The following is a 12203-nucleotide window of genomic DNA, read 5'->3' on the forward strand; positions in this document are numbered from 1 at the left end:
GAGATGAAGGTTTAGACATATCATCTTTTTCAAGAAATTATTATATTTTCATTATTATTATTACATATGTAATGGTAGAAAATCATAACTTCAAATCTTATTTGAAAAATGTCAGTCATTCCAATGAAAGTAGAGGTTTAAGACTTGCTACACGAAATAAGTCATTTTTATTTGGTATTAACATTAAAGTCAATTTAATGTTTAATGATATCTGTGTGTTTTTATAGCTGGAATCTCAACTCAGCGTCAAGGTGAGCAGAAAATTTAGACCCATCTTTCAATAACTTATTCTAATTTTATAATTATTATTAATAGATAATGGTAAATAATTATACCTGCATATTACAAGGGACAAATGTAATTCATACCAATGAATGTAGTGGTTTAAACCCTCCTACACAAAAAAAGGTCTTTTATTATAGACATTAAATAATTTAATGATCGATGATGTTTCTGTGTTTAATAGCTGGAGTGACATCTCAAAGTCAAGGTGAGCTGATGGTTTATATCTACCTTCTTTCTGCAAAATATAATTATTATTCATTTTTCATTATTATTATGGCATAATAATCACAACTGAATACTATATTTGAAAATGTTAGCCATTCCAGCAGTGGTTTAAATCTTCTTAACAGAAAACAGGTCATATTTAATTGACACGAATTATCATAAATTAATGTTTAATGATGTTTCTGTGTTTTATAGCTGGAGTGTCAACTCAAAGTCAAGGTGAGATGAAGGTTTAGACATATCATCTTTTTCAAGAAATTATTATATTTTCATTATTATTATTGCACATATAATGGTAAATAATCATAACTTTAAAATTCTATTCATAACATGTCAGTTATTCCAATGAAAGCAGTGGTTTAAACCTTGCTACACAAAAAAAGTCATTTTTAATTGATATTAACATTAACATAATTTAATGTTCAATGATATCTGTGTGTTTTATAGCTGGAGTGTCAACTCAAAGTCAAGGTGAGATGAAGGCTTAGACATATCATCTTTTTCAAAAATTTATTATATTTTCATTATTATTATTACATATGTAATGGTAGATAAACATAACTTCATATTTTATTTGAAAAATGTTTGCCATTCCAATGAAAGTAGAGGCTTAAGCCTTGCTACAAGAAATAAGTCATTTTTATTCGGTATTAACATTAAAGTCAATTTAATGTTTAATGATATCTGTGTGTTTTCATAGCTGGAATCTCAACTCAGCGTCAAGGTGAGCAGAAAATTTAGACCCATCTTTCAATAACTTATTCTATTTTTATAATTATTATTAATAGAAAATGGTAAATATTTTTTTGCTGCATATTACAATGGAAAAATGTAACTCATACCAATGAATGTAGTGGTTTAAACCTTCCTACACAAAAAATTTACTAATTATTACTAGTACTAGTAATAATTACTAGTACTAGTTAAATCATTAACTAATTTAATGATCGATGATGTCTCTGTGTTTTATAGCTGGAGTGACATCTCAAGGTCAAGGTGAGTTGATGGTTTATATCTACCTTCTTTCTGCAAATTATAATTATTATTCATTTTTCATAATTATTATGGCAGAATAATCACAACTGAATACCATATTTGAAAATGTTAGCCATTCCAGCAGTGGTTTAAATCTTCTTAACAGAAAACAGGTCATATTTAATTGACACGAATTATCATAAATTAATGTTTAATGATGTTTCTGTGTGTTTTATAGCTGGAGTGTCAACTCAAAGTCAAGGTGAGATGAAGGTTTAGACATATCATCTTTTTCAAGAAATTATTATATTTTCATTATTATTATTGCACATATAATGGTAAATAATCATAACTTTAAAATTCTATTCATAACATGTCAGTTATTCCAATGAAAGCAGTGGTTTAAACCTTGCTACACAAAATAAGTCATTTTTAATTGATATTAACATTAACTTAATTTAATGTTCAATGATATATCTGTGTTTTCATAGCTGGAATCTCAACTCAGCGTCAAGGTGAGCAGAAAATTTAGACCTATTTGCTTACTGTCTGCTATTTTTATCATTATTTTTCATTCTTATTATTAAATAAATAACAGTAAATAATTATTACTGTATACTACAATGGAAAAATGTAACTCATCCCAATGAATGTAGTGGTTTAAACCTTCCTACACAAGAAACAAGTCTGTTATTATTTACATTGGTTAATTTAATGTTCAATGATATCTGTGTGTTTTATAGCTGGAGTGTCAACTCAAAGTCAAGGTGAGATGAAGGCTTAGACATATCATCTTTTTCAAAAATTTATTATATTTTCATTATTATTATTACATATGTAATGGTAGATAAACATAACTTCATATTTTATTTGAAAAATGTTTGCCATTCCAATGAAAGTAGAGGTTTAAGCCTTGCTACAAGAAATAAGTCATTTTTATTCGGTATTAACATTAAAGTCAATTTAATGTTTAATGATATCTGTGTGTTTTCATAGCTGGAATCTCAACTCAGCGTCAAGGTGAGCAGAAAATTTAGACCCATCTTTCAATAACTTATTCTATTTTTATAATTATTATTAATAGAAAATGGTAAATATTTTTTTGCTGCATATTACAATGGAAAAATGTAACTCATACCAATGAATGTAGTGGTTTAAACCTTCCTACACAAAAAAAGTACTAATTATTACTAGTACTAGTAATAATTACTAGTACTAGTTAAATCATTAACTAATTTAATGATCGATGATGTCTCTGTGTTTTATAGCTGGAGTGACATCTCAAGGTCAAGGTGAGTTGATGGTTTATATCTACCTTCTTTCTGCAAATTATAATTATTATTCATTTTTCATAATTATTATGGCAGAATAATCACAACTGAATACCATATTTGAAAATGTTAGCCATTCCAGCAGTGGTTTAAATCTTCTTAACAGAAAACAGGTCATATTTAATTGACACGAATTATCATAAATTAATGTTTAATGATGTTTCTGTGTTTTATAGCCGGAGTGTCAACTCAAAGTCAAGGTGAGATGAAGGTTTAGACATATCATCTTTTTCAAGAAATTATTATATTTTCATTATTATTATTACATATGTAATGGTAGAAAATCATAACTTCAAATCTTATTTGAAAAATGTCAGTCATTCCAATGAAAGTAGAGGTTTAAGACTTGCTACACGAAATAAGTCATTTTTATTTGGTATTAACATTAAAGTCAATTTAATGTTTAATGATATCTGTGTGTTTTTATAGCTGGAATCTCAACTCAGCGTCAAGGTGAGCAGAAAATTTAGACCCATCTTTCAATAACTTATTCTAATTTTATAATTATTATTAATAGATAATGGTAAATAATTATACCTGCATATTACAAGGGACAAATGTAATTCATACCAATGAATGTAGTGGTTTAAACCCTCCTACACAAAAAAAGGTCTTTTATTATAGACATTAAATAATTTAATGATCGATGATGTTTTTGTGTTTAATAGCTGGAGTGACATCTCAAAGTCAAGGTGAGCTGATGGTTTATATCTACCTTCTTTCTGCAAAATATAATTATTATTCATTTTTCATTATTATTATGGCATAATAATCACAACTGAATACTATATTTGAAAATGTTAGCCATTCCAGCAGTGGTTTAAATCTTCTTAACAGAAAACAGGTCATATTTAATTGACACGAATTATCATAAATTAATGTTTAATGATGTTTCTGTGTTTTATAGCTGGAGTGTCAACTCAAAGTCAAGGTGAGATGAAGGTTTAGACATATCATCTTTTTCAAGAAATTATTATATTTTCATTATTATTATTGCACATATAATGGTAAATAATCATAACTTTAAAATTCTATTCATAACATGTCAGTTATTCCAATGAAAGCAGTGGTTTAAACCTTGCTACACAAAAAAAGTCATTTTTAATTGATATTAACATTAACATAATTTAATGTTCAATGATATCTGTGTGTTTTATAGCTGGAGTGTCAACTCAAAGTCAAGGTGAGATGAAGGCTTAGACATATCATCTTTTTCAAAAATTTATTATATTTTCATTATTATTATTACATATGTAATGGTAGATAAACATAACTTCATATTTTATTTGAAAAATGTTTGCCATTCCAATGAAAGTAGAGGCTTAAGCCTTGCTACAAGAAATAAGTCATTTTTATTCGGTATTAACATTAAAGTCAATTTAATGTTTAATGATATCTGTGTGTTTTCATAGCTGGAATCTCAACTCAGCGTCAAGGTGAGCAGAAAATTTAGACCCATCTTTCAATAACTTATTCTATTTTTATAATTATTATTAATAGAAAATGGTAAATATTTTTTTGCTGCATATTACAATGGAAAAATGTAACTCATACCAATGAATGTAGTGGTTTAAACCTTCCTACACAAAAAATGTACTAATTATTACTAGTACTAGTAATAATTACTAGTACTAGTTAAATCATTAACTAATTTAATGATCGATGATGTCTCTGTGTTTTATAGCTGGAGTGACATCTCAAGGTCAAGGTGAGTTGATGGTTTATATCTACCTTCTTTCTGCAAATTATAATTATTATTCATTTTTCATAATTATTATGGCAGAATAATCACAACTGAATACCATATTTGAAAATGTTAGCCATTCCAGCAGTGGTTTAAATCTTCTTAACAGAAAACAGGTCATATTTAATTGACACGAATTATCATAAATTAATGTTTAATGATGTTTCTGTGTGTTTTATAGCTGGAGTGTCAACTCAAAGTCAAGGTGAGATGAAGGTTTAGACATATCATCTTTTTCAAGAAATTATTATATTTTCATTATTATTATTGCACATATAATGGTAAATAATCATAACTTTAAAATTCTATTCATAACATGTCAGTTATTCCAATGAAAGCAGTGGTTTAAACCTTGCTACACAAAATAAGTCATTTTTAATTGATATTAACATTAACTTAATTTAATGTTCAATGATATATCTGTGTTTTCATAGCTGGAATCTCAACTCAGCGTCAAGGTGAGCAGAAAATTTAGACCTATTTGCTTACTGTCTGCTATTTTTATCATTATTTTTCATTCTTATTATTAAATAAATAACAGTAAATAATTATTACTGTATACTACAATGGAAAAATGTAACTCATCCCAATGAATGTAGTGGTTTAAACCTTCCTACACAAGAAACAAGTCTGTTATTATTTACATTGGTTAATTTAATGTTCAATGATATCTGTGTGTTTTATAGCTGGAGTGTCAACTCAAAGTCAAGGTGAGATGAAGGCTTAGACATATCATCTTTTTCAAAAATTTATTATATTTTCATTATTATTATTACATATGTAATGGTAGATAAACATAACTTCATATTTTATTTGAAAAATGTTTGCCATTCCAATGAAAGTAGAGGTTTAAGCCTTGCTACAAGAAATAAGTCATTTTTATTCGGTATTAACATTAAAGTCAATTTAATGTTTAATGATATCTGTGTGTTTTCATAGCTGGAATCTCAACTCAGCGTCAAGGTGAGCAGAAAATTTAGACCCATCTTTCAATAACTTATTCTATTTTTATAATTATTATTAATAGAAAATGGTAAATATTTTTTTGCTGCATATTACAATGGAAAAATGTAACTCATACCAATGAATGTAGTGGTTTAAACCTTCCTACACAAAAAAAGTACTAATTATTACTAGTACTAGTAATAATTACTAGTACTAGTTAAATCATTAACTAATTTAATGATCGATGATGTCTCTGTGTTTTATAGCTGGAGTGACATCTCAAGGTCAAGGTGAGTTGATGGTTTATATCTACCTTCTTTCTGCAAATTATAATTATTATTCATTTTTCATAATTATTATGGCAGAATAATCACAACTGAATACCATATTTGAAAATGTTAGCCATTCCAGCAGTGGTTTAAATCTTCTTAACAGAAAACAGGTCATATTTAATTGACACGAATTATCATAAATTAATGTTTAATGATGTTTCTGTGTGTTTTATAGCTGGAGTGTCAACTCAAAGTCAAGGTGAGATGAAGGTTTAGACATATCATCTTTTTCAAGAAATTATTATATTTTCATTATTATTATTACATATGTAATGGTAGATAATCATAACTTCAAATCTTATTTGAAAAATGTTAGCCATTCCAATGAAAGTAGAGGCTTAAGCCTTGCTACAAGAAATAAGTCATTTTTATTTGGTATTAACATTAAAGTCAATTTAATGTTTAATGATATCTGTGTGTTTTCATAGCTGGAATCTCAACTCAGCGTCAAGGTGAGCAGAAAATTTAGACCCATCTTTCAATAACTTATTCTAATTTTATAATTATTATTAATAGATAATGGTAAATAATTATACCTGCATATTACAATGGAAAAATGTAATTCATACCAATGAATGTAGTGGTTTAAACCCTCCTACACAAAAAAAGGTCTTTTATTATTGACATTAAATAATTTAATGATCGATGATGTCTCTGTGTTTTATAGCTGGAGTGACATCTCAAAGTCAAGGTGAGCTGAAGGTTTAGACATATCATCTTTTTCAAGAAATTATTATATTTTCATTATTATTATTGCACATATAATGGTAAATAATCATAACTTTAAAATTCTATTCATATCATGTCAGTTATTCCAATGAAAGCAGTGGTTTAAACCTTGCTACACAAAAAAAGTCATTTTTAATTGATATTAACATTAACTTAATTTAATGTTCAATGATATATCTGTGTTTTCATAGCTGGAATCTCAACTCAGCGTCAAGGTGAGCAGAAAATTTAGACCTATTTGCTTACTGTCTGCTATTTTTATCATTATTTTTCATTCTTATTATTAAATAAATAACAGTAAATAATTATTACTGTATACTACAATGGAAAAATGTAACTCATCCCAATGAATGTAGTGGTTTAAACCTTCCTACACAAGAAACAAGTCTGTTATTATTTACATTGGTTAATTTAATGTTTAATGATATCTGTGTGTTTTATAGCTGGAGTGTCAACTCAAAGTCAAGGTGAGCAGAAAATTTAGACCCATCTTTCAATAACTTATTCTATTTTTATAATTATTATTAATAGATAATGGTAAATATTTATTACTGCATATTACAATGGAAAAATGTAATTCATCCCAATGAATGTAGTGGTTTAAACTTTCCTACACAAAAAATGTACTAATTATTACTAGTACTAGTAATAATCACTAGTACTAGTAAAATCATTAACTAATTTAATGATCGATGATGTCTCTGTGTTTTATAGCTGGAGTGACATCTCAAGGTCAAGGTGAGTTGATGGTTTATATCTACCCTCTTTCTGCAAAATATAATTATTATTCATTTTTCATTATTATTATGGCATAATAATCACAACTGAATACTATATTTGAAAATGTTAGCCATTCCAGCAGTGGTTTAAATCTTCTTAACAGAAAACAGGTCATATTTAATTGACACGAATTATCATAAATTAATGTTAAATGATGTTTCTGTGTGTTTTTATAGCTGGAGTGTCAACTCAAAGTCAAGGTGAGATGAAGGTTTAGACATATCTTTTTCAAGAAATTATTATATTTTCATCATTATTATTGCACATATAATGGTAAATAATCATAACTTTAAAATTCTATTCATAACATGTCAGTTATTCCAATGAAAGCAGTGGTTTAAACCTTGCTACACAAAAAAAGTCATTTTTAATTGATATTAACATTAACTTAATTTAATGTTCAATGATATATCTGTGTTTTCATAGCTGGAATCTCAACTCAGCGTCAAGGTGAGCAGAAAATTTAGACCTATTTGCTTACTGTCTGCTATTTTTATCATTATTTTTCATTCTTATTATTAAATAAATAACAGTAAATAATTATTACTGTATACTACAATGGAAAAATGTAACTCATCCCAATGAATGTAGTGGTTTAAACCTTCCTACACAAGAAACAAGTCTGTTATTATTTACATTGGTTAATTTAATGTTCAATGATATCTGTGTGTTTTATAGCTGGAGTGTCAACTCAAAGTCAAGGTGAGATGAAGGCTTAGACATATCATCTTTTTCAAAAATTTATTATATTTTCATTATTATTATTACATATGTAATGGTAGATAAACATAACTTCATATTTTATTTGAAAAATGTTTGCCATTCCAATGAAAGTAGAGGCTTAAGCCTTGCTACAAGAAATAAGTCATTTTTATTCGGTATTAACATTAAAGTCAATTTAATGTTTAATGATATCTGTGTGTTTTTATAGCTGGAATCTCAACTCAGCGTCAAGGTGAGCAGAAAATTTAGACCCATCTTTCAATAACTTATTCTATTTTTATAATTATTATTAATAGAAAATGGTAAATATTTTTTTGCTGCATATTACAATGGAAAAATGTAACTCATACCAATGAATGTAGTGGTTTAAACTTTCCTACACAAAAAAAGGTCTTTTATTATTGACATTAAATAATTTAATGATCGATGATGTCTCTGTGTTTTATAGCTGGAGTGACATCTCAAAGTCAAGGTGAGTTGATGGTTTATATCTACCTTCTTTCTGCAAAATATAATTATTATTCATTTTTCATTATTATTATTATGGCATAATAATCACAACTGAATACTATATTTGAAAATGTTAGCCATTCCAGTAGTGGTTTAAATTTTCTTAACAGAAAACAGGTCATATTTAATTGACACGAATTATCATAAATTAATGTTAAATGATCTTTCTGTGTGTTTTTATAGCTGGAGTGTCAACTCAAAGTCAAGGTGAGATTAAGGTTTAGACATATCATCTTTTTCAAGAAATTATTATATTTTCATTATTATTATTGCACATATAATGGTAAATAATCATAACTTTAAAATTCTATTCATATCATGTCAGTTATTCCAATGAAAGCAGTGGTTTAAACCTTGCTACACAAAATAAGTCATTTTTAATTGATATTAACATTAACTTAATTTAATGTTCAATGATATATCTGTGTTTTCATAGCTGGAATCTCAACTCAGCGTCAAGGTGAGCAGAAAATTTAGACCTATTTGCTTACTGTCTGCTATTTTTATCATTATTTTTCATTCTTATTATTAAATAAATAACAGTAAATAATTATTACTGTATACTACAATGGAAAAATTTAACTCATCCCAATGAATGTAGTGGTTTAAACCTTCCTACACAAGAAACAAGTCTGTTATTATTTACATTGGTTAATTTAATGTTCAATGATATCTGTGTGTTTTATAGCTGGAGTGTCAACTCAAAGTCAAGGTGAGATGAAGGTTTAGACATATCATCTTTTTCAAAAATTTATTATATTTTCATTATTATTATTACATATGTAATGGTAGATAAACATAACTTCATATTTTATTTGAAAAATGTTTGCCATTCCAATGAAAGTAGAGGTTTAAGCCTTGCTACAAGAAATAAGTCATTTTTATTCGGTATTAACATTAAAGTCAATTTAATGTTTAATGATATCTGTGTGTTTTCATAGCTGGAATCTCAACTCAGCGTCAAGGTGAGCAGAAAATTTAGACCCATCTTTCAATAACTTATTCTATTTTTATAATTATTATTAATAGATAATGGTAAATATTTATTACTGCATATTACAATGGAAAAATGTAACTCATACCAATGAATGTAGTGGTTTAAACCTTCCTACACAAAAAATGTACTAATTATTACTAGTACTAGTAATAATCACTAGTACTAGTAAAATCATTAACTAATTTAATGATCGATGATGTCTCTGTGTTTTATAGCTGGAGTGACATCTCAAAGTCAAGGTGAGCTGATGGTTTATATCTACCCCCTTTCTGCAAAATATAATTATTATTCATTTTTCATTATTATTATGGCATAATAATCACAACTGAATACCATATTTGAAAATGTTAGCCATTCCAGCAGTGGTTTAAATCTTCTTAACAGAAAACAGGTCATATTTAATTGACATGAATTATCATAAATTAATGTTTAATGATGTTTCTGTGTTTTATAGCTGGAGTGTCAACTCAAAGTCAAGGTGAGATGAAGGTTTAGACATATCATCTTTTTCAAGAAATTATTATATTTTCATTATTATTATTACATATGTAATGGTAGATAAACATAACTTCAAATCTTATTTGAAAAATGTTAGCCATTCCAATGAAAGTAGAGGTTTAAGCCTTGCTACAAGAAATAAGTCATTTTTATTTGGTATTAACATTAAAAAGTCAATTAATGTTTAATGATATCTGTGTGTTTTCATAGCTGGAATCTCAACTCAGCGTCAAGGTGAGCAGAAAATTTAGACCCATCTTTCAATAACTTATTCTACTTTTATAATTATTATTAATAGATAATGGTAAATATTTATTACTGCATATTACAATGGAAAAATGTAATTCATCCCAATGAATGTAGTGGTTTAAACTTTCCTACACAAAAAAAGGTCTTTTATTATTGACATTAAATAATTTAATGATCGATGATGTCTCTGTGTTTTATAGCTGGAGTGACATCTCAAAGTCAAGGTGAGCTGATGGTTTATATCTACCTTCTTTCTGCAAAATATAATTATTAGGCCTGTCGCGATAAACGATAAATCGATTAATCGTACGATAAATTAAAACTATCGACGTCATTTCAATTATCGGCATTATCGTCTCTTCCGCCCTTTTTCTCTTTCTGTTAATGACACCGAATAAAAAAAGGCTCAACTCCGGTGCTCTCCACTGACTCCCCCTTCCTCATTTCCTTAGTGTAAAGCCCAGCGCACACTGCACGATCTTAGAGCTGTCGGCCGATTGTCGGCCCATTTTCAAAACCTGACAGACCCACACATTAGCCGACAGAAATCCTAGGTATAACGGTTCGATCGGATTCGGTCCTGCCGTGTGGTGTCCAACAATGGGCACAAAATAATGGCTACAAGTCCAGTGAACTAATTTTAAAACCGGGCATTAATCAATCCTTTACTACAATCTACCTGCAATGCATGTGGCTAGTGTCAGCGTAAAGTCCTGACTGAATGAAAATCATTATAACCTATTTATGTCACGTTAACGAAGAACAGCTGAAAAGTTACCGGGTTTATCAACTGCGGTAGCAATTTCGCTCCAACTCCTCCCCTTGTCATTTCTATATTCTTTGCATGTTGAATAAACATTAATGTTGTTTCCACATATCATCTCCGCTGGACTTCGGGTTGCTCCGTGTCAGCTGTTTGGGATTCCCCGACGTAATTTCCCCTCAGAGAACACGGAGGAGAATCCGCGCTTTCTGATTGGCTGCCTGTCACATTCAACAGGCTGCGTTAAGCTCCCAGTGGGGAAAATCCCTGATTTAGATCGGAGCGGCAACGACGATCTACCGTAACACACCACACAATCTTAGAAAGACCAACTTTCTAAGATTGTTGTAAGGGGAAAAATAGGAGCAAAAAATCATGTAGTGTGAATTATTGCATCAGGTAGTCGATGTGCCCGTCTTCTCTATTTAAATCTAATTATTACTGAAGGGCAACATAGTATACAGACTTCATAATCTGCACTCTTTTGGTTGAATGCAGTATTTATTTCCACTTTGGCTTTATGTTGTTTAGTTTTTATCAAGTACATTTTTTGTTAATGGAGACTGAGAATCCATTTTGTTTTTGGTTGTTTTGTTTATTTTGTTTATCAGTTCCAGTGTTAAGTGTTCTTTTGAAAATAAAGTGTATCTATCTTTGGCAGGAAATCACATGCATTATTACGTCATTTCCATTAAATCAGTGTAAAAAGATCTTCAGACAATATTATCGTTTATCGCAATAATTTTTTGAGACAATTAATCGCTCAGCAAAATTTGCTATCGTGACAGGCCTAATAATTATTATTCATTTTTCATTATTATTATGGCATAATAATCACAACTGAATACTATATTTGAAAATGTTAGCCATTCCAGCAGTGGTTTAAATCTTCTTAACAGAAAACAGGTCATATTTAATTGACACGAATTATCATAAATTAATGTTAAATGATGTTTCTGTGTGTTTTTATAGCTGGAGTGTCAACTCAAAGTCAAGGTGAGATGAAGGTTTAGACATTTCTTTTTCAAGAAATTATTATATTTTCATTATTATTATTACATATGTAATGGTAGATAATCATAACTTCAAATCTTATTTGAAAAATGTCAGTCATTCC

At 28.4% G+C, this 12203-nt stretch overlaps 1 protein-coding gene across 2 annotated transcripts in view; it reads left to right on the plus strand.

The window, feature by feature from the left end:
* The window catches only part of LOC116727172 (alpha-tectorin-like), a 125909-nt gene that overhangs the window by 8251 nt on the left and 105455 nt on the right, over window positions 1-12203 (plus strand). For both annotated transcript variants that reach the window (XM_032574409.1, XM_032574411.1), the window contains exons 25-67: window positions 228-251; window positions 467-490; window positions 706-729; window positions 958-981; window positions 1211-1234; window positions 1483-1506; window positions 1724-1747; window positions 1977-2000; window positions 2229-2252; window positions 2482-2505; window positions 2754-2777; window positions 2993-3016; window positions 3246-3269; window positions 3485-3508; window positions 3724-3747; window positions 3976-3999; window positions 4229-4252; window positions 4501-4524; window positions 4742-4765; window positions 4995-5018; window positions 5247-5270; window positions 5500-5523; window positions 5772-5795; window positions 6013-6036; window positions 6266-6289; window positions 6505-6528; window positions 6758-6781; window positions 7010-7033; window positions 7281-7304; window positions 7523-7546; window positions 7773-7796; window positions 8025-8048; window positions 8278-8301; window positions 8518-8541; window positions 8763-8786; window positions 9016-9039; window positions 9268-9291; window positions 9521-9544; window positions 9792-9815; window positions 10031-10054; window positions 10285-10308; window positions 10524-10547; window positions 12059-12082. In XM_032574409.1, coding sequence (XP_032430300.1) covers window positions 228-251; window positions 467-490; window positions 706-729; window positions 958-981; window positions 1211-1234; window positions 1483-1506; window positions 1724-1747; window positions 1977-2000; window positions 2229-2252; window positions 2482-2505; window positions 2754-2777; window positions 2993-3016; window positions 3246-3269; window positions 3485-3508; window positions 3724-3747; window positions 3976-3999; window positions 4229-4252; window positions 4501-4524; window positions 4742-4765; window positions 4995-5018; window positions 5247-5270; window positions 5500-5523; window positions 5772-5795; window positions 6013-6036; window positions 6266-6289; window positions 6505-6528; window positions 6758-6781; window positions 7010-7033; window positions 7281-7304; window positions 7523-7546; window positions 7773-7796; window positions 8025-8048; window positions 8278-8301; window positions 8518-8541; window positions 8763-8786; window positions 9016-9039; window positions 9268-9291; window positions 9521-9544; window positions 9792-9815; window positions 10031-10054; window positions 10285-10308; window positions 10524-10547; window positions 12059-12082 — 1032 coding nt within the window. The remainder of the gene's footprint in view (window positions 1-227; window positions 252-466; window positions 491-705; window positions 730-957; window positions 982-1210; window positions 1235-1482; window positions 1507-1723; window positions 1748-1976; window positions 2001-2228; window positions 2253-2481; window positions 2506-2753; window positions 2778-2992; window positions 3017-3245; window positions 3270-3484; window positions 3509-3723; window positions 3748-3975; window positions 4000-4228; window positions 4253-4500; window positions 4525-4741; window positions 4766-4994; window positions 5019-5246; window positions 5271-5499; window positions 5524-5771; window positions 5796-6012; window positions 6037-6265; window positions 6290-6504; window positions 6529-6757; window positions 6782-7009; window positions 7034-7280; window positions 7305-7522; window positions 7547-7772; window positions 7797-8024; window positions 8049-8277; window positions 8302-8517; window positions 8542-8762; window positions 8787-9015; window positions 9040-9267; window positions 9292-9520; window positions 9545-9791; window positions 9816-10030; window positions 10055-10284; window positions 10309-10523; window positions 10548-12058; window positions 12083-12203) is intronic.

This window comes from Xiphophorus hellerii, chromosome 10 (assembly GCF_003331165.1).
Source record: "Xiphophorus hellerii strain 12219 chromosome 10, Xiphophorus_hellerii-4.1, whole genome shotgun sequence".
Classification (NCBI taxonomy): domain Eukaryota; kingdom Metazoa; phylum Chordata; class Actinopteri; order Cyprinodontiformes; family Poeciliidae; genus Xiphophorus; species Xiphophorus hellerii.